Genomic DNA, 23,022 nt, shown 5'->3' with positions numbered 1-23,022 from the left:
ACAGTATGCAAACCGTGTGCAAAGCACACTTTGTGAGTGCAGCTGCAGATTTGAAACACAGACTCACCATCCCAGTTTAGCTTGTCACTAAAGTTATTGCAATTCCTTCCAAAGCAGAACATGTCTGTAATTTTATGGCAAGCCATCTAATATGTCTCGAGATATTTCAGTTTTCTGATTGACTGATGGACCAGCTTTATCAGCTGTGCCAAAAATTAACATTGGAAGCAAGAGAAACTTAATTTCATTATAGAAAAACTAGTTTAGAACAATACAAATGAGAGTATTCATTTGTGTTACTGTAAATTATCCCCTGTAGGTGATTTATCCAATAAAGTGTCCTTCAAAACCACCTAATCCTCAACTTCTCAACAGTTGCAGCAGCCATCAGGGAAGTACAGTATGACTTAATAATTTGTCTTGAGTGTTTCCATCTCTGTGTTAGAGAGAATGTGAGTTTTCCCGAGTATTTCCACAGCATAGATGAGAGGAGCTCCCGCAGTCTTCTCTCTGTTGACTGTGCTGAGTGGGGACAGCTGTGAGAGTCGTAATCACCATCGATGGACAAGCAGCTCTTTTCCCAAGCCGACTCTTCGCTCTGCCCACAGCTGGTCAGTGTGGGATTGGCCGGAGTGAGACTATATTTGAGGTTGTGCGCTTTCAAACTTCTGTTCAGTCTGTTTCATTTGGAAGGCAAGTACAGTAAAGCAAACAAAGATACGAGACACAATTAAATCTTTCTTCACAAATAAAGCTGATTCTGTCATATTTCAATGTTTAGAATTTAGGATTCTTCATTAAGTCCACCTGGATCTATCGTGCGCTTGATATTACATCGACTCAGTCTTGTTTTTTCGACGTAAAAAAATAGATTATCTAATCAGCTTCAAGAGTGTCTTGTTTCACATAATGATACCCCAAGGTTTACTCATCACAATCACATTTTGCCCTCCAACTGGAAATCTTGCAGCACACAAGGGTGACGTATGTGAGATTTGAAACCATTATAACCGCACCAAACTGCAAAAGACAAATATTTTCTTTACAACCTACACGTCTAACAGACACAAAGAAGAAGAGGAAGCAAAGAGTTTTAAGAGAGTTTAATTTCTCATGATTTGGAAGGTGCTCTGAAAACAAACTTTTCATTCAGGGCTAATTCTGTAGAATATTAAATAAAGGAGTATGTGACTGAATATGTAAAGGGATTTGACCTTCAGGTAATTGAAATGTCATTGAGTGGAATTGAGTGGTCTGACACTAATCAATCTGAAGAAGGGTTTGACTTGAGACATCAGTATGCATTCAACAATCTCAGGTTTTTTCAGTTGACATTCAAATTACAGTAGCTCCTTCCACAAATTTATGAATCTTAACAGTGTCTGTTAAACGTCATTCTTGTATGAATATACACACACGTTTAAAACACACAGATGCCTCCTTGTTCACCTTGTGGTGAGCTGCTCTTGTGGTGCTAACAGGGGAGACAAGGGCTCCCATTGACAGGGTCCTCCATGTGGGACCAGATGTTCAGAGTTAGCGGGCAGTTTTGAAAATGACACTCATACTTGCACCATTTTGAATTTCCCCTTGCCCTCCTGTTGGATGAGTTGGGGAGGTGAAGAAATGCAGAAGGAGAAGGTCAAATTTTAGTTTGCACAGGGAAAGGTAAAAAGCAGTTCAGAAATAGTATATCATTGTGAAAAGACAGATGTGCTTGTAAGTTATTTTTTAAAAAAAGCATGCAAAACTCAAATTTCTTACTCCCTACTCCACCATCAGCTGGTCTGGATCCTCTCAATGTCTTCTTCTTGAGATTTATGTAAGAGCAAGCTATTTCTCAACACCAAATGAAGCCATGTGTAGGCAAAATATGCAAAGACTGCAACCATCACAACCCCTTCTGCATCGCATCAAATGTAATGCACTGCAAACACACTGAAGACCTATGACACCGTGTATAAATGCCCTAAGATGTCATCCTAAACTAGACAAGAAACAGAGGTGTTTCATTCTTCTCGCAGAAACAGGACAAGGTCACAGGGAGACAAAGAGCAGCTGTAAACAATCTTCACTGATGGGTTTCAGATGATTATGAGTAAGAGGGGTTGTGCCCTGGGTCTGCTGCTTCAGTAATAATGCTTTCTGGTAAGATTCATGCCCACATATCAGATTGTTGATGAAAAATTAGAGAATAATAAGAAATGCTCATGCTGTGGTGAACATTTGGTATACTGAAACATAATGTAGAATTAGTGAGTGTTCTTTAACTCTACATAACAGACAAAGGATGTGACTCTTTCGTATGGCATCCAAAACATGGATGTATAAGGGAGATCTGCAGCATCTGAGAAAAGGCATCATTCATTATAGTTGCTCAGCGGTGCATGAAGCCAAAACAAGTTGATTTCCCAGGTATATTCTACATAGCTTCCACACTGTTAGCCCATAGAGCAAGCACGCTAAAGTCTTCAGCAGGCTGAGCAGCTAATTTCCAGTTTAGCCTTCCACTATCTTGAAGTCCATTTTCAGGGTTTGTAAAGCTCCAAAGTAAAAAAAAAAAAAAAAGTATCCACAGTTTTATAGCTGCTTATTTCACATTGTAATTCACATGGTTTGGCCAAAATGTCAAATTAGCTTCAAAGCCCAGCATCCAAAACACATGATTACTGGAGCCATATCAACTGGTGGATGTCCAATAACAAGGCTGCAGCTGCCATACACCCCAATAAGTGCAGAGCCTGCGTGAGGGCTGCTTGCAGCTTTAACATATTATACCTTGTTTATTAAATCTGTTCACAAACGGGATTTTAAAAATGATCATTTGTGGTTTTAGTAGCAGTTACATGCTGTAACTCTAATAGGCAACCAGTGCACAGACACTGCACTGATGTACAAACAACAAAACAGATTAACTGCTTACTGAATGCTACTCCCTCTTAAACCACAAATGATCCTTTTCAGAAGATAATTTCTATACTTATGAAGCAAATGAGAAAGAAAGAAACATGTTAACTGGTGAGCTTAAGAGGTGATTGTGTTTAGCTGTTTAGGCTAGCTGTTTCCCCCTGTCTCCAGTTAGCTTTATGCTAGTTAAGCTAATTACCTCCTGGTTTTCTTCACAAAGAAAGCAAATGAATTCCCAATATGCTGTACTAAATTACTTGTGAGTCAAACTTTGCACTTGCAGTTGAAGTTCTATGAAATTATATTTAATTCAAACACTGGACCAATTTTGCATCAAGTGCTGAAACAAATAGCCAGTTCACCTCAGGAAAACAATTATTATCTGTATTAGATATCCTGTTGCTGTTCTCTGATTTCATTGCTCTGGGGTGCACCATGTGTACAGTGCCACAACAAAGTCTTTGCTTCTGCTGGCTCCACTTTTACAACCACATTTAAAGTCGCTGTCTGTTACTGAATTAGGCTGCAGTGTTTAATGTGGGAAGAACATGAGAAGTATTGGGTTTGTTATCTCGTCGGTTTTATTGTCTTAAATGAAGATATCATGTTGGGAGACCTTCACTGGTGCATGAGCGTTGATTTCAAAGCCACACAGTATTAATTTAGACAACATGGCCCCATGTGACTGTAGTCAACTGGACTGCAAAGTAAATAAAAACAAGGATAAATCAAGGATATCAGGATAATTTATATGTTTTTGTGGTAACACTGACTGTACACCCTGTTGTTGATTATACAGTAATTCATTTACAGATCTTCTGTTTTAGAATCTGTTTTAACATCATTCAAATATGAGGACTGAAGACAAAGTAACTTAAGTAAAGAAAGACTTTTAACAGATGTCCTCCCTCTTGTTACCCATTTGGGGACCGTACGCATGTTCTGTTTTGAAGCCTGTTTTGCGGCCATGATGGCTTGCCAACAAAATGAACTTCAGCATGTCTGTGAGTACAAATCATTATACTGCAAATCTCATCTTCTCTTCTTATGAGTCTAAAAAGTTTTAAATTATAATCAAAATGCTGCATGAAATGTTTTTTCACTGTTCCTTCTCTCTTCAAATATACTATAGGATATGGATATTAGTTTTACAAATTTAATTTTGCCTCTTGTTCCTGTAGTGTTAGGGGCTATCAGGAGTGACTCTGATCTGTGTCTGTCCAATACCCCAGATCAGAGCAGAGCCTGATATCTTGACAACCATTGGCCGGATTGACATGAAACATATACCTCATTCGCTGCACAGGACAAATCCTTTTGATGACCCCAAAAGTTTTATTGTAGAACCAGTTTCCATGTAGTACTGCCCTGGGGCCATATGTCAATCTTGAATTCATTATATATTTTATAATCTAACAGGGATGATGTGATGAGACTCTTTCAATTACAGTGATTCTTATAAAATGTTAGCTACGCTTTTGGTAAGCGTCTAAAATAGCTAAATTATCACTATGTTGTTTGGCACATCCAGCCCTTTAATTTTGCAGGGTTTTATGTTTTAATTTTCATTTAGAGTGCAGGCTTCCCTTTCCTTTTTTCTTCATTGAAGCACAGTAGATATCAGACAAGGCTAGACACTGTATCATCAGTATGCAGTGCAGGCACATGTCTAGAGATGGAACTTCCACCAGTCACTAAACTCAACTGCATGAAATCTGATGTTCAGTCTTTTTAGGCTTAGATCATCTGATATCATGTGGCCTGTTCTTATGTAGCTGTGAGAACATTAAATCTGAGTGTCTTGTCAGGAGGGGGCCATAAAGCCTTATCATGCTGTGCACAGCTGGAGACACATTCATCCCCTCACATAAACACATAGAATAATAACTACAGAGCAGATGCAGCTGTGTCCTCAAATTAATTATTTCTAATGCATTTTTAACAGTTAAATATACTGCTACCAGTAACTGACACACGTAAAGCTATGACAACAGTGCTATGTACACACATCTGGAAAAGTGGGTTGCTGTTTATCCCATGTCATCTGTGTCCAACTGGATGAAGCATGTTCTTTTCTGGTGAAACTGAATATGTAATGGTCTCTAAGGTAATTAAGAAAGAGCATTACAGATGTCTGACGTAGTCTTTAATGAACAATCGTTTGTTTGAGACACACATGAATCTTGGATGGACCTCCTCAAGGCCAGCTGGTTGTAGTTTATAGGGACAAAGCATCTGTGGAACTCTGACCCTTGAGACTTTTCCACCCAGCTTGACAAGTTGGAAGAGGGGTGTAATGATCCAGAGGAGTGACCCAATTGAGACAAACTCTGTGGTGAGAATCTCAGAAGGGTGGGAAAGGTTAAACTTGAACTCTGTTATTATTCTCTTGAGCAAATCAGCACAACATTTCCCCCCTTTGGCTACTACTTATTGACTGAAGCAAGAATGTGTTGGCCACAGGTCTGAATAGGTTTCCTAATTTGTTCTTTGATCCCACTCTAAAATCTTCCTGGTAAAATGTACAATCACAGTATAAATGTGTATGTACCATTCATAGTGACTGGTTGACATTTGCACATATCATTATCACAGATTTAACCCAGTGTGTCCATCATGCCTGCATATGATGAGATTTCCATCTGCCTGTGTGTATTTTTTGGCAGGCACGCATGATTTTTTTTTTTTTTTTAAAAAATGGAATTAATGCCCTGCTCGAGAAGGTGTGTGTGCATTCAAAAGCCTGAGGTTAGGTGGGGGAATCGACGGAGCGGCCCACAGAGTCCCACAGTGCTGGCAGTCAGCAGGAGGCTTCCTGTTTCAGCACGTCCACCCCTGTCTGGTCCAAAACTGAGGTGGTATAGACGCACACAGACTCACTTATTCTTTATTCTGCTCGTTCTTCATACAGGTTTCACCCTCAGAGGCTTGAGACTGCATCATGTTGAAATACGCATAGATGGTTGGCACTACTGAATATGTTCTGTAGGTTGTATGGTCCACATATGCTAGAGAAATATGTGGAAGCCAACAAAGAGGAACATTCAGCATAACATTCCTACAAGTGCCAACGTTAAACCTACTGCTCCTACTCCTGCCTTTAGTTTAATTTTTAAGAAAGTACACCACCTACTGGCAAAGGAAGGGAATACAAAAAAAGAACATAAAGTTGTATATTTCCATATCAAAGTTTATTGCTGACATGCATGTAGAGATCTGATGAAGTAGAAAAATATGTTTTTTATACAAACGTGTTTTTCATCTGTACAATTACGCAGTTTTCTGTGTCTAGATGCCCATGTCTGACCAAGCAGCTTACAACACATTATCCCATTGGGTATAAGCTACACCGCTTTTCATATCCTACACCAAGTTTCCAGTTGAAACAGTCAGCAATTTATTGGTTATATACTGACGACTTAGGATTTTAGAAGCAGGGTGAAAAATCATCATAAAAAATGAACTTTTGAAAATTTGCAGTAACATTTGACTATTCGTCCAATTAACAGGTATATCCATTTTGCTTTGTAGTTTCTTGTCGGACCCAAAGGAGTAAATTATCTGCAGGTTCTCTATTGGTTGGCACACTTTGCAAGTTTACAATCATGCAACGGTCACATGTTTTACACAGAGTTTAACCTCACACTATTTCCATGCTTTTCAGTCCACACTGCAGTCTACCAATACAACTCTGTAAAACAAACATCAAATGTGGTACAATCCACTAGCTAGAAAGTGAAACACTTTTTGATTGCGGGGGGCGGGGAAAAAAACCATCTACATCGAGGGCCTACTCAAGCTGTAGCTGCTAACTAATCTGTAGTTGGGCACGGAAGATGGCTTAAGACACTTTCTACAGACGATCACTTAATGTCAGCATTCAGCAGTGGCTATGGTGTTAATAAAACACCCTTTTCTGATGAACAATCTAGACTACTACAATACTGCTGTATACCCATGGAATTCACATTGAGGTGGGAGAAAGCCGACAGCTTTCTTTACATATTATTTTAGCCTCCAGATGTGGTGGTTGATGGCCAACGTGGCCCATAATGCACGTCAATCGGTATGTGTTGAAACAGAGTTGGTATCTCACTGGGTGGAACTACATACAATATGACTGGAGCAGTCATGGTGGTATATATTTACATACTGACCAGAGAGTGCACCCTTGTGTGGGAATTTATGGGGATTAATGTTTGGACCCCCCCCAAATCAGGATAATGTGTATCATTTTGTCTTTTTTTGTTAAAAGAAAAAAAAAACGGAACAAAAGTCAGTCTTGTTATTAGTGTAGCTTAAATTGACCACAGACTCTGTGGCAAAATGGCAAGAAAATTATTTAGGAACAGAAAAACACACACAAAAAACAAACCAAAACAAAACAAAAAAAAAAAAGTAGATGCTACACTTTCATGAATGTGGCTCAAAGGATCAAAATGAGAACCACTGTTGGAGTTAACACTTCTTAAAGCTGAGAGAGCAGAGATTTGGGGCCTGTTTCACTGTCGGAAGTTGCACCTAGTCTTCGGATATATTTCTATTTAAATGGACATTTTTGACAGGCTACGATCAATGTCTGCGATACAAGTCCCAGTGGTTTGAAGGGGGGGAGGTTTGGGAAAGCTAGATGAGTGAATAAATAAATCAAAGTGAAATTACAAGGAAAAAAAAGAAGATTTAAAGACATTTGAAAATATTCCCAAGCCTATGTTCATGCAGTCAGTTTGAATATAAATAGGAAGAAGTCTAGATAGCCTAAAGCAGTTACCAATATGCAAAGGCAAGTTGCAGTGTACAGATGCCTAACAGTCACTGGTTAGTAGCTTTGCCATGGTTTGAAAAAACTCCTTATCAAAAAAAAAAGAAAAAAAAAAAGAAAAATGCACCTATAGCTAACAAAACCCAGCAACTAAATTAAAAACCTATAAGTCTGTATTTTCATTTCTCTATGAAATATTACAGTATCGATTACTGCCACCAGATAGCCTCTCTGTACAGAGAGCCAACATGGTGAGACAATATGAGCTTGTACAAGATGAGCTAGAGAGAGGGCTTAAGAATGGTAATAGATATGTGATATTCTCCAATCTTAAGAAAGCTTTCACGGCAATCATAACAATTGCTAAAAACATTCAGTCAAGCCCTGTCTTGGAAAAGCCTGCTCTGGTTTTCACAGTGTCTGCCACTGAGGCAGGCCAGATAACAGAACACAATGACTGGAGGATAGCTTTAAGGGTCTGTGACTGTCAGAGGTTAACAGCTCGACAGTTCTGCAGACTCTTATTTTGCCTGGCCCGAAAAACACACACGTACACACTCATGGACGCTGCAGACGTATCAAAGCGTAGAATGATAATTCACATTCATACTGAAAACAAACTTGTCCCATGATCTGTCTTGATAAAGAAAAAGAGGGAAGTAGGAATACCTGGAATCCATTTGATTCTGAATGGGGCTGTGGGTGCCGGTTTCCTTGGCTAAGAGTAATATTAAGACATGATTTTTGGCAATAGAAACACAACAGTGCCTGATCTTCTATAATGGCACTGAGAAAGCGTCACCATCAATATGCCTTGGCAGGGAGGATCCAGCAGTTATTCCCCATTCAGTTCTTGGCATTGTGACTTCCAGGTACCTCACACTAGCTGCCTAGATGCTAAAAATAGATTTCCACAGGGATGAGCAAAAGGAGACAATGCATTCTGCAAATATCAAAGGATGTGTGTACACATAATTTGATATTCAGTATCTTCAATCAAAAGGTAGGGATAAAATGCTACTTATTAAGGTAAATATGATAAAAAAGCTTATTCAGATTTTTTTTGAAACCACTGAAAAGGTTTCAAAGCATTATCACTTTGACAGAAGACATTAATGCTTTATGTCACTGGTGGCATCAAGACTCCATTGTTACAATCCCTTGTCTCAGAACAGTGAGCATGGTTTACCAACAGAAGAGAGACAGAGAGGTAGATTGATTTGAAGTCAACAGACAGGACCAGTCTGGATCATTTCGATACAGGAAAACAGTAGAGAGGGAGAGAAAGGAGTGGGAAGAGGCAGAGGAAGAGAGTGGAATGGAGGTATAGAGAAGTGACATCTGTGATCAGGTGATCTGACTTGAGGCAATACCATTAACCACTAGGAAGAGAAAGGGTTGCTACATGATTCTGGTCCTGTATTGCTCAGGGGATCCAGAGTTGATGGGGGAACTGTTACAGTAGGGAGATCTCAAAGGAGGAGGGAAAAGGAGGAGGAGGAATATGGGGTTAATTGTCTCTTCAACACTTCAGGCAGAGCCTTGTGTTAGCCCCATGTGTGACTGTGCCATCAGGTTGGTTGCACAGTGAGATCTGACTGCAGGTGACCTGAGGGCAAGGAACCTTTGGTTCAGATCTTCCTCCGGGTCTTCCATGTTTCACTAGAGGATGCAGACATGAGGAGTGAAGTTCTACATTGGCAGTTTGTTCTGGTGTCCTCCTCACACAGGCTCCACATAGCTTGCCCAAAGCCCACCTACAAATGTGGCTGTCTATACCCTGGTTTGGCTGGGCCTCCTGTATGCGAGTTCAGTTTTGGGGCTTATCCTCCTCAGTCCTCTCTGGACTCCGCAGGACCCTGAACTCCCTGGGGAGGTCAGAGTGACCGAGATGGGTTGGTGGGGGACTACTTCCGGAGGAAACGTTGTGCCAGGATTGCAGCATCTAGCGGGCTGACAGGCTGGGCGTCATGGCCCAGGCGCCTCACAGGTGGAATGCTGCCAAACTGGCGCTTGGTGAGAAAGCTCTTGGCCTCATGGATAGTGTTCTTTTCTTCAGCCAGCAGCAGCTGCTGGCGCATGTAGTTCTCGAACTCGTACTGTGAAGACTCTTCTATCACCTTGGCCTGAGGAAAGAATTTTGTTCAATGTGCTGCAACATCCGAGCTGACTGACATAAACATGTTCTCAATGTGTATCTGGGAAGTAATGTAAATATGAGGTAAACTACATGAAAAAGGCGAGTTATATAAACCTGCTGATACAATTGAACATAGCTGCATCTAGCTAACACTCCATCTTTTGTGACTTTACTTTAGCTGTTCTGGATTTATCCAACAGGATCCTTACTCAGATAATAATAACTTACCTCTTGCAGATGTTCTGGGTGATTAACTTGATCGTCAATATCCGGCACCACCTGCAGGGGGCCACTCAACGATGAAACAGACTGCCTGTGATTAGGAAAACACAATGAGGGTGATTAACAACACTGAGGTTAGCAATCTGAGATGACCTGTGGGGAGTCACTGTATGTAATTTTTCAAATTTCCAGCAGGGGGAGCAACTACCATGAGGCAATGATGACACTGAGAGACTCCAGTACTTCTCCTGCAGTAAGCCTCTGCTGAGGGTCCAACACCAGCAGCTTTCGGATCAAGCACACTGTGTTCTCAGACACACGACCGTCCCTGTGAGGAGGTGGAGGAGAACAGGAAGGGACAGTTTTATTTGTTAAATGAGACTATAAGTCACAAGTCCACAAAGTCTCTATTGAATGATAACACTGTCATTTCTGCAGGTCCAAACTGAATATGAAAATGGGGTCAACTCTCAGTAAAGGTTTTGCCTAAAAGGAAAACCTTAATCCTGCACAAAGAGTGCAAAAATATTTGGTCAAAACACATAAACAATGATTCATCTGATTGGTCGGGGGAAATCCCAAAAAAATTCTGTCAGTATAACTGCAGTTAATTTCGTTTTGTGTTGCAGGATTATGGCAAAGAGCAAAGAGTTGAAACTGTGTGCATCTAATGATGTCGTCAAAGCAGCTGTCGTTCCATTGCTTTGAAAAACTGTCCCCCAGTTGTCACAAGGACTCACTCTGGGATGGAGTACTCAGCAGCCTTGATCTTGCGGAAGAGTTCTTGAGGTATGCTGTCATAAAAGGGGAACTGGCCATACAGCATGGTGAACAGGACCACACCAAGAGCCCACATGTCACTGGGTTTACCACGGTACGGCCGACCTGGACACAGGAAGGAGAGGGGAACACAGCCAATGAGATCAACAAATATCGAATTTGAAAAAGGTGACAGCAAAGTGCTTTTCTATACTCAAAATCAGATAAGCCATAAAGGTTGAAACTGGCATTTGTTTAGTGTGGTGCTTTTGCCCAGTGTGACTCAGAGGTGATCAACCCTTTAACAAGTCCAATTCATGTCGGGTCATCAGGTCTAATCATTAACAAGATGAGCAAACACAAACAAGCAATGACTCCACATCCTCTGTATTTTCTAGAAATTTGCAGTACAGTGCCGCCTTTGTAAATAGGAGAGCAGTTTTTATAATTAACCTCCCAGCCACTAAATCTGCCATGGATCTGTGATGAATAACTGGAGCCGCTGAGGGTGGAGCATCAGGGCTGTACATGACTATAGGCAGCGTGCTGTTACAGCCAGCCAGGCGGTAGCAACAGCAGCGGACAATTATGTTAAAGCTTGTGACACGCACACACACTCACACAGGAGATGGGAGGGGGGTGGGGGTAGATGGGAGTAGTTTCCCTCTAGTGAGTCATCAGCGCATGAGTCACTGAAGCTCTGCTTAATTGTGTGCCTGTCACGTTATGCTGATACACACGCCCGGGTTTTATCTGCAGTTTGAGTGGTTGAAGGTGAATGATTTCTGTTTGAAATGATTCTTCTTAGTCTTGTACAGTGTCCAGGACGATGTTCCAGAAATCATTGCTCAAATGGATGGAACTGGGGTTTACTAAGTGCATGCTCAAATATCAACCTGATTTGTGTGTGGCGCTCAGGTCTGCACATTTACTTTGACAAACGAGCATTGTGAAGCTTAATAAAAAATGGATTTCTGCTTTTTCTCCTGACAAAGGACATGTCTCACACAAAGAGGAAAGTAGCTTCCTCTGCACACATACCATGAGAAAGTGCAACTTCACCGTGACTATACAAACAAAGAAAAAAAATGCTATTTCGAGTTTTTGCCAGTCCGAGATTGCAACATAACTTCTTTCTTGTTGCCTAATAACCGGAAAATCAAACACAAGGCTGGGTGTTTAATGTTACGCAATGCTATTTAAAAGAATCCCAGGATCCCATCTGGAGAACGATTAACACGGGTCACTCTTCGAACCGGAACTCTCTGGTCTGTAGACGGGGGAGACCCAGGCAGCGACTTGGTTATCATAAATGCGCATACGTGATCAATCACTGCAAAAGCAGGTATGACTGTTGGGAGAATCAGCATCTCACTGTTTTTGTCAGTTTCAACTACATAAATCTCAATGCTGAATGTCAGAAAGGAGCTTTTCAGCACTTTAAAAAGAACATGTAGGAAACAGATCGGTTTTTCACTCACTACTTAATACATCAGGGCTGATGTAGGCTGGACTTCCTCTCTGGTCTTTCAGCAGGTCGTCCTCACTCACCAGGTGCTTTCCTAGGCAGAAGTTGGTGATGGTGATTCGGTGAGTCCTGTAAGCAAGCACAAACAACACAAACACACTTGATAAATACTTCCTATACTTCCGATTTGAATCAAGAACCTGATTCCTGAATCAAGTGATTACCCAAATATTCTCACTGCTTATGAACTCTGTAAATAATCTGCCCTGGTGATGTCCATAAACTTTGGAGTTTTGAATGCAAAACACTCACGTCTCAAAGCATGAAGTAAACACTAGCCAACAGAGACAGGGACTTACAATCATGTCTTGCTGCTTTATTACTCTTCAGTTCACTGGGCCTTAATACATCAGTATCTGAAAATTGCCAGATGCAAAATAGAGCATGCACACCCTGTCTTATTAAAATACAGTACGTATGTTACACTTGTAGTTAAGACATGTTTTTGACATGAGGGCATGTAGACTCTGTAGGACATTGCATTAGGTGTTCATTGTTCATTGTAGATAATTCTCCATACAATGTTCTTTTAAGTGTGCTCCTTCTTGTTTATGTACATACTAGTTAAGCTTTATGTAAACTCTGACATTCTACATAATGCATCACAATTTTGGCTGATACCCATCATCCTACATCAGGCCTGAGACATTTTGAGAATCATGCCAGACAGACTGGCGCTTCAAAGTCTGAGAAGACAAGGCAGCACTGTTTGATTAATTTGGTTTCTGTGGAAACAATGTGGCACTATAGGATTTTTCTCTGAGTCATCAAGGTAAATTTAGTTTGCGTGTGGTGGAGTGAAACCTAATAGTATTAAAGCTAAGGGTTTATGGACTGTCTATATCTTGTTCTTGTTGTTCATGTTCTTTTAGCAGGGAAAGAGAAAATATAAAAGCCGCACTTTGACAAACACATGAGTCAACCTGTGGCTTGGGATAATTGACTCGATGACTAATCCTGCATGGTGATGGGTTGGCAAATGAATATATAAAGCTCACAAAGATTTAAAATATGTACACAAACTTCAAGTGCACCCACACAATCACTCTCATGGTGAACATGCACACACAAAAATGCATTCAAAAGCACCAACACACACAAAAAAAGCCATGGTTTAGAGTCTGGGTCCTCTCTCGATCACGCTCCTCACCCACATCCGCTTTCTAAAAAGCCTGAGGTCAACAGCTTCCCCTATTCTCTCTCACTTTCACACCCTGCTCCATCACACACACACACACACAGCTCCCATTACAGTGTCTGGAGCCTATTCCTGTCAAACACTCAATTTTCAACCAAATGCTCCAATCTCAAACTTCCCTTTAAACATTCGGTTCACTCAATTTCAAACTATTTATGCAATCCAACCCTTCAACAGCTTCAGTGATTTAAGTCTCTATAACCATACGGTGGCCTTGTGATCTGTACAAGGATGGGCCCAAGGACCGGAGTGCAATGCCTCAAGGACCCTCGACATAAAAGCTTCCTTTATGTAGGAGTCTGTTCTTTTGTCTGCGCGCATCACGACCCAGGCTTCCATTCTTGCACCGGAGATTGGGTAAATGAAATTGCATGTTTGCCTCATGAGGCAAGGGTCCCCGGAGACTGAATAGAGAGCACACCATCACTGCTTCCTAGTCATGTGACCCCAAGTAAATCAGGAAACCAGAAACCTAAACAGTCCCTTTACGTCTCCTTCCTGCCCACAACATTTTCTGAAAATCTGCCAGCTGAGAAGAGAGGTTAAACACAGGGCAAATCCTACAGAGATCAGCATATTTCATTTCTCGGAAGTGTAACCAATCAGTGGTTTGAAGGGTTATACTAGCGCTCAAGCTGAGCTGTAGCAAATGTTTCAAACCTAATATCTAAATGTTGGCATTGGGACATCACAGCTACTGGTCATCTAATATTGTGTTTCAATGTACTAAAAACATTGCTAAAGAATAATCTCAGGGTGAATTCTTTTGCTGAATAGCGGACAATATCAATCCACAGATACAGTCAAAAGGGGTAATCAAACTTGAGACAAAACAATGTATGTCAGGTGATGTCTCTGGAAGAAATAAAAACAAAATAAAATTGAATGTCCCTTTAAAAATACCAAAAAAAAAAAAATCAAGAAGTCAAAAGAGCTCTGACATACATCGTTAACAATTCTGCAGACTGATTTATGACATCCTGCTTTCACAACAGCTGGCTCTGTAAGAGGAAATCACATCATTATTGCATAAACTGCTGAGCTGGTCAATGGCGTTGGTGCATTTCCCATAATGACGGCAAGTCACAGGCGAGGAGAGGGGATTTTGGGATTGGACTGCATCTAAAATGACCATGGCCTTCCCATACGGAGTGTACATTCATACTCATCAAGGGTGGAGTGCCAGAGGAAACATGCAAGCTAGCTAGGTATGTTGTATTAGGAAGATGAGAAAAGTGAAAAGAAAAACGGGATATGACAAAACGGGTTAAAACGGGAAAACAATCGAGGCAGGAAAGGGACTGGGGTGTGAAAGAAAATAGAGAAAAAGCAGAATTGAGGGTAAATAAATGATGACTATGTGTGTACATGTGAGTCAGCTCTGAGCTATGGGGCCTTTGGCAGGCCTCCCCTTTGTCTCCAGCTGGGACGGAGTGTTCCGCTCGTCTGCTCCTCGCTCCGCCACCCTCCACCCCCGGCCAAAACACTCTCCTGTTTCATCACCACTGCTACTGCTGCTGCTGTTGTTGGTGGTGGTGAGGACAAAGCGCTCTGATGCCTGAGATGCAGAGCGTGCGGTAAAGACATAAGCTGACAATGTGACATTTCAATGCACATACTCAGACATGAAGACCATGTATGAGAAGTGACTGAGTAGAGTGTGGGGCAACTCGGGCACTGCACTCACTTGTGCGTGATGCAAACCAGCTCGATGTTTGGATGTGAAGGTGTGCATAAGCTAGAAAATATGTGTGTATTAATGTTAGTCATGTCCTTCCAAATGGAAAAGACTGTCTTTGCAGGATAATGATCAGAGTCTCCATATAACATAAGTGCCATATAACACTGCTTATGTTCCACCCACCCCGAAATCTCTCCCACCGAGAACAAAGCAGTGGCATATTCTTACTATGTTTTGCACCAGAGTTCAGTTCACCCTCCATTTCCTGCAGTCCAACCACTGGGAAAGAGTAATCATCTTTCTCTCAGCACACACAGACCCCGGATAAGGAGCAAGAGAGCAAGGCTTTAGGTTCCTACGACTGATCTCACCCTGAGAATGTGACGCCTGCTTGGATTTAAAGCCAAATGCACACTGGATACAGGCTGCTGGGGCCTCTCACACAGGTCACATGAGATAGAATGACTTACTGGCAGGCTAAAATGACTGACCCGTTATAATGGGAGAGATTATTGGCAAGCTAACCGATTGATGAGAGAACGTGTTTCTTCTTACCGTTTGTTCAGCACCATGTTTCCCAGTTTTAAGTCTCTGTGCACAATGTTTTTCTGCATGCAGGAAAGAGAGAGAGGAAAAAATGTTTAGTCACATTGTCTTTAGGGAATCTCTGGCATCAAAACAATCAGTTTGTTTTTGAGAGTGGCACAAGCAGGGGAGATATGTAATCAGAAAGGATGTGCAATTAGCTAACAATAACAAAGCAATTTCTCCTACAGTTGGCAAAACAATGTCACGTCTGAGCTTTCTTCACTGAAGAAATACAAAACTGCACCTTCATAATATTTTTATGTCTAAAAGGTAAGGTATTCTGATGATTAAGACCTTTTAGAAGAAGTGGACCCTTTTTCTGGAGTGGTCCACCCAAATACATCCCGCACTCACCTTATGAAGGGCATCCACCACACGCACCACATCGTAGAAGATGACGATGGCCTCGCGCTCGCTCAGTCGCTTCTCCTTTATGACGTAATGCTGGAGGTTTATGAGATCTGCTGTTTTGTCACTGAAGTCGTGAGCACACAGGCAGTCCAGCACGAGGCAGATGCGCTTCTTCATCTTGCGCACTTTGTTGGCCTCCATGTCCTCCACTATTTCGCAGGCTCGATCCTGTGGAACAACGATGCAGAGAAGTGTGAGCAGATATCTTCGGGAAGGTTCGACATTTAAGTAGACAGAGTTGTTGACGTATTTTTGACGTACTTTCCAACAGCATCCAATCAATATAAGTTAAGGCATCTGTGAATGCATCAAACTGAATGGACTGCTGCACTATTCCAACTAATCAAGGGGATTCATTCAGCTTAGAAAGATACACATTCAAGCAGGGTAGAGGCCATCAGTCATCAGCCTGCATATGTCAATAAGACACATGTACATCTGGAGGACGAATAACACGGGTCATTCCTCTTCTTCCAACTCCAGTCTCAGCAGAGTCACCACTTCTTATTGATTTCTGTATCGGGTTGTCAGGTTTTTTTTTGTTGTTTTTTTTTTTGATGCAGTCAGCACCTCTGAAAGCATACAATCTTAACTGGTTCTCTCACAGTGGAGATGCACTATAATAATCCAATCAATACTGCAGGGCTAAATGAATCATAGTGCATGGCTCAATGCTGCTTTGCAGAGAACACCAGCAGAGTGGAAGAGACAGGATGTGAAAGAAAGACAAAGGAGAAAAACAGAGAGAGAAAGCAGATGGAAAAATAACAAAGTTAAAGGAGCAGGCGGACAGGAAGACAGGTGAGGGAGGAGGGGGCACACTGAATGGATGTGGCTGTGAATAGAGGATGACTGCAGATAAATATAGCTTTTAATGGTACTCCCACTTATCTATTGATAAAAAAAATGCAAGAAATTGGCTGGACTAATGACAATCTTACCCTTGCTATTACTGAGCTGAAAAGAGCATGCTGTTACTTGTATTTACATGGTGATTCCATATTCTGAATAGTGACCTGAATAGAGAGTGACAAACTTCACCACGGTAATGATGGTGTATTCATCATGTTCAATTCTACAGAATACTCGCCCACAAAGGGCTGAGTAATACCCCACAACTAAGAAACTCTTCTCTTTTTTTTTTGCCCATGACGTTGATTCATAGAACTGAACTGCAGGATGTGCACATGTTCGAACGTACCTGAAAGAGGCCGTGGTGGTGGACCACCCCATCCTGGTTGTGCAGCAGCGAGAGGAGGGAATACTCTGTGTGCAGTAACATCTTCCCTTGCCTCTCCTCCTGAGTCTCCCCTGCAGAATCCACCCGCTCCTCCAGCGTTAGGATCTGCCGTAACAACACATGAGCCAGGGCAATCATTCGAGGTCATAACAGAAGAGTGCATATAGGATCAGACAGCAGAAAAAGAGCTTTAACCATTTAACATAAAGTTAATATTCAGTCCTAGCACTATGGCAATACTATCTCTGCAAGGGAAATGGTATAACAGTGCTGCGACTTTAAAACAGCTGCTTATATACCAATGTGAAGTAAACAATTTATGTGGCAGACACAAAACACCAGCAGAGTATGATCTTAGATAGCATACCAACATTCTGCAAGCAAAAGAGACTTGATGTTTAATATAAGCGTCAAGTAGCGCTAATTCTGCTAACTGCTGCAAGTTGCCTTTTAAATTTCCATATTCTGTGTGGTTACTGCCAATGCTGTTGGCTTAGAGACAACTAACAATGTCCCCCTTTCTGCTTTTGTACCTTTTATACAGATCAACAAGGCACAATGAAGCCACAACAATCCCACCTTCTACAGGCTGGGACCTGCAGTCACAGCTATGAGGGGAGGGTCACATATTGACTCACTACATGGTCTTGGGGGTTTTAAGTCAACATTCCAGGTGGGGCGCTACCTTTCTGCCTCCCCCTGCAGCCCCCACCCTTGTGTAACAGGCACTGGATAGCCCCAATAAACAGATTGCCTGGCAGAGGTTGTGTTGTTTGCACCAGACTGAAACAGAGGGCCATAAAATGAATACCAACAAAGTAAGGTCAAAGGTTCAGCTGTCTACTGGAACATCACAGCTTTGTTTTGAGTGACATGCTCAGTTTTTTACTGAACCGAGTGTTTAACTCATCGTGTTTGTGAGAGAGAAAAACACAAAACATTCCAACCCTAGCAGACTTACTTTGAGCTGATAGAAGTCATCTGTGCCGTCCTTTCTGGCGAGACACTGCACTATGCTGGGCACTGGTGAGTTGCCCAGGCGAGGCCCTGCAAGGATAGGAAAAGGAACAGCTGCATGACCAAAAGGCAAGCTACATGCTGGAGTGCGTGCTCTCACTGCAACTCATTAAAAGGCTGCATGCACACGTACCCATTAACACCCCAAGTGTAATGTTTTCTTTGGCACTCTGCACTGCAAATAATAGAGCAGTTGTGTAGTAGAAAACATTAAAGTTTGGGAGGGAGGGATATGCATTTTCCAGAGGGAGGAAATAACCTTGCTCCAACGCAGACTTAGACCTTTCTGGCGATGTCAAGGGGGATCAGCAAAATTCTTCACATTCTTTTCTCAGGCGTGCACACACACAGAGACACCCCACAACTCTCATATTCACACACAAACCTTTTCTGATTTCCTGCACAATTTACACATATTCATTAAAAAAAATTGCATACTTCATGCAATCACAGCCACAGACATTTTTGACTACTGTTTCCATAACTGTGGAGCTTGTGCAAACACTAGTAACCTCCTTACCAAGAATGAAGGGGCCAGCTCTCTTGGCATTATTGCTGGATATCCCAGGACACTGCAGCTTGCTGGCCCTGCCTGATGTCTCTCCAGCTCCCCTCTCCGACGAGCGCCGCTTGTACATACTGGAGCTCTACAAGGGAATACACCTGATTAGTTCACAGGATAAAGACAGCCAAGTCAAAGGGTAAGTACATACATGTGGCTGCACGGACACAGAACGAGAAAAAAATAGCATCGGTAATCTGTAACCAAACAGTTTCATAAATAGTCTGTTGAAAAATAAGACCATACCAAGAGTTTTACTAAGGGTCCTATAGGCTAGCTGAGAATGCACTGGTTATTGAACAGAAGTTAAAGAAGGTAAACTTCAGGGCAGCTCCTCCCAGGCTATTTTAAATATCCCTCCCACACATTTACCAACACCTTGGTGTGAACGTGAGGCCATTACAGCTCCATCCAGAGAGATGGCTGCTGGTGTCAAGGGCGACACCTCAGATTCAATCTACCCAAAAGGCAATGCAAATGTGCCACACTTGCAATTTAAATGAAAATTCTTTCATGTACATAAAATTAGTTGCATTAGAACAAAACTCTGAAAACTGTTTTTTTTAGCATTTTTTTTTTAAATAAGTGTCTCAGTACTGAACCACATATCCATCTGCAGCTTTTCTTGCAGCAGTGTACTTGGGTTTAGAAAATCTTTCTGCTCTTAATCTGCGTGTTTTATCTCCAAATCTGTACATCCGGCTTATCTGCACAGACTGTACGCTGAAAGGACATGCATGTTCGAACAAGGCTGAAACAAAAAAAGATGCCAAGCCCTTATACCATGACAAGGAACTAGATTCACAGGAAAGCCGGTGACACAGTATGACACATTGTCATTACACAAACTACTTTCAGCGACACAGCAGATCTACCTCCCAGCATTCAGAGTGTGCGAGGTATGTTTTGTTTACTGATACTGAGTTCCAATGTGATGAAACCCCATCTGTTTCCTGTAACAGGGAAGTAGTGCCTTGAACCGAGAGGAATGACTCACCCTGTTGTCGTCCTGAGTTTCCATTGGACAGAAATACTTACATTTCTATTTGATGACACCAATAAGACCATGAAATGAGCCCCCAAGCCACTGACATGTACATCATATCAGCTGGGGGGGGGGGGGGACACCATATAGAAGTTATGGCCACAGGAAGGACAACACAAAGTTTCATATAAGAAGTAAAAGGGTCACTGATTGATGGGAGGGGTGTGCATATTTTAGTCCACTACAAAACACAGGTGACTCATACTAGTAAAATTCAAAGCAGCTCCAGAACGGCACACTAGAAATTGAGTACAGAGTGTGAGGAAAACCAAAAAACTTCAGAATATGTAATCAGCTTTGGAAGTGGAACAAACCATAAAAAAAAAGATATTTTTGATGAATTAGGCCATCTTCCTGTTTCAAAACTAATCGTGCGCCACTCGCCAGTTGGCGTTTTTGGGCAGAGAGGAGCCAGGACAGTTGGCAGTCAGTATGGGCTGGTATGAATTCTCACTTCCATGAGGCTTTTTGTGATCCCAGACAGCAGACAGTGTCATCATCATGTCTCTCGCCCATCTGTCTCCATCTCCACTAGTCATCACCCACTGTGTCTGATGAGCTGAGGTTTTCTGACAGCATTTATGGCACAAGCCAGAGTGACACCAAGTCACGCTGCCAATAGTAAGAGAGCATCTTACTGCAGAGCACGCAAAGCAAAGCAATGGATAAGCCAGAGTGACAGAAAAGGCAATCTACACACCGCTTCCAGTTCTGTCGGAGAAATGCACTTTAAATTGTTGGTTGAATGCTAGAAAGACCACTTGATTCAATAAAATAAGCAGACAGAACCCAGAACTAACAGGCATTTCATTTGTGGCCAATTCCTAGATGTTTAACAAGGTTAACTGTGATTGTACTTTGTATGCATTTCCTTTGTCTACAGCTACATAGTTAAGAGTTAACAACATAATAATTAATGGACCTTGGACTAAACTGACTCAGGGACACAAACTTATACATAACACACATGGACCCAAGGCTATCCATCTACCTACTAAATACCAGTTCTAGTGCTGTGGAGCCAGCCCCTGACACATCTAAAAAGCAAAGGTCAAAGCAACCAACTAATGCACACTGACCTAAATGACATCAGCACGATGACAGCACACAGCCATCCTTTTCTGACACTGCTGCGCCTCTCTGCACAGCCAGTGATCTGGCAAGCACGACCGCCTCTGACTGTACCAGAGGGAGGACGAGAACAGATACAGCCTCTGAATCATATCACACAAAAGGAGGAGAGACACGCTGCCGGTGCCCACGAGAAATGTGGGCTCCTTAAATAGTATCAGAACAAAACAACCACGTAGGTGTCTCAAGATCCACCCACCCAGACTCCATGCCACTTGTCTGGCTCTGCAAGAACAGCTTGATCGCAAAAATCAGTATAGTATCAGGGTAGACAAAGAAATCATAAGGACACTTGAGCAGGTAAACATGCAAGTGGATAACAAAATCTGGAGCGATTGTAAAGCTAGCAAGATAGTGATCCACGCATAGATCAAACACAGCAGACAGGACAAAGGGGTGAAACAAGTCGAAGGTCATACACGATTCACTCCTGCGGCTTGAAAGAAATGTCAATCAATCATGTCAGCTCACACACACACACACACACACCTACCGCTATGGAGCACACCTCTTACTGTAGTCGTTGACTATATTATTGCAACAACAACTTCCACAACAAGTGTGTGTGTACACAAGGTCATATTATAAATTGCTAGACGGCGAAAATAATTGCAAATGCACACAGACTGTCACACACTGTTTGGTGCCATTTTGAGACCACAGGATCTGGACACCGTTCAGTCCTGGCAGCGAACAGCGTAAACGAGACGAGTCGTAAGAGTAAAACGCTGACGTTATGCCTTATAACTTGGGCAAAACCACTCCACAGACAGCTCATAACTCGAGTATCCAGGTACTAATGTGTTTTGCCCACAACAATGACTACTTGACCGGCTCGAGATGTTTAAAATTACACACTAAACCGCATTAATACACGACGTGTGTTAACGTAGACAACGTCTGACTGAGGCGGTTGTTTAAATAAACACAAATGTACACATTACTATTTATGGTGCACATTTATGTAGGGAAACATCAACACTGAAAGAAACTTGAGTGCATGTACAAACTTAGTGCGACAACAAAGCTGACTGAATTCCTCGGCTAAATACGCTGCCACAGCTTCAGGCACACCGGCCACACAAAGGGGCACACAGCACAACAAGGAGTTGGGCTTTCGGTGCAAACTACACAAAGCAGCCCTTAGCTAGGTTACGGCTGTTTTAGCATGTATATTTACGTGCCGAAACGTTTCAATAAGATTGCCGGCGACGGACGTTAGCTAACGTGAAGCCGGAGGATACAGAGCAGCCGGGAGGCCATTTAAACAAAGTAGGTAACATTACAGCTGGCTAGCCGTGCCAGAAAGCTAGAGAGCAATGTAGTCGCTACCTCGCTTACCTCGAGCCAAAACCGCCGGATAAAGTCTGCGTTGTCTGCTTACAACATCGACATTTCTTGGGTAAACGCTGTGGTGGATGCGCGGAGCTTCTCGCTTAAGCAGGAGAGACCACAGAGGGTTGGTTTCGGGTTGTTTAGCCTCTGTTACCGAAATGAGCAATTAAGGAAAAGCCTCCGCTCTTCGCTGATCGCATCTTTCCACAGCGACAACGCCACCTGACAACGGAAATGACGCACATACTTATTTGATTGACAGCTGCGCTCCACCAATGCCAACACCGGTCTGTTTTTTTCAAGTAAATGGTTGTGCACTGATGATGAAATTCTTTGCATATTAAGACTTGCGAAATGAAACGCATTACGTCATGCTTGTCTGTGAGAGAAAAGCCTGATACAGTAAAATTAAGTCTAAGTGGAGTGAAACAACACCATTTGCAAACATCAGCGTGTACACTGAATCTCATCGTGAGCTTGTTTGCAAATAAACACC

At 42.1% G+C, this 23,022-nt stretch overlaps 1 protein-coding gene across 1 annotated transcript; it reads right to left on the bottom strand.

The window, feature by feature from the left end:
- Positions 1 to 6,079: 6,079 nt before the first annotated feature.
- On the bottom strand, positions 6,080 to 22,761 carry stk40 (serine/threonine kinase 40). Its single transcript, XM_046399612.1, has 11 exons — positions 22,533 to 22,761; positions 18,974 to 19,100; positions 18,398 to 18,483; positions 17,398 to 17,541; positions 16,140 to 16,364; positions 15,753 to 15,805; positions 12,272 to 12,387; positions 10,772 to 10,916; positions 10,240 to 10,359; positions 10,038 to 10,122; positions 6,080 to 9,795 (listed from the first exon to the last, which is right to left on the bottom strand). The coding sequence occupies exons 2-11, from the start codon at positions 19,089 to 19,091 to the stop codon at positions 9,577 to 9,579; spliced, it is 1,311 nt and encodes a 436-aa protein (XP_046255568.1). The 5' UTR covers positions 19,092 to 19,100; positions 22,533 to 22,761; the 3' UTR covers positions 6,080 to 9,576.
- Between the last annotated feature and the right edge of the window lie 261 nt (positions 22,762 to 23,022).

The sequence above is a fragment of the Scatophagus argus genome, chromosome 9, assembly GCF_020382885.2.
Source record: "Scatophagus argus isolate fScaArg1 chromosome 9, fScaArg1.pri, whole genome shotgun sequence".
Lineage (NCBI taxonomy): Eukaryota > Metazoa > Chordata > Actinopteri > Scatophagidae > Scatophagus > Scatophagus argus.
This window is presented reverse-complemented; position numbering and strand designations above follow the sequence as displayed.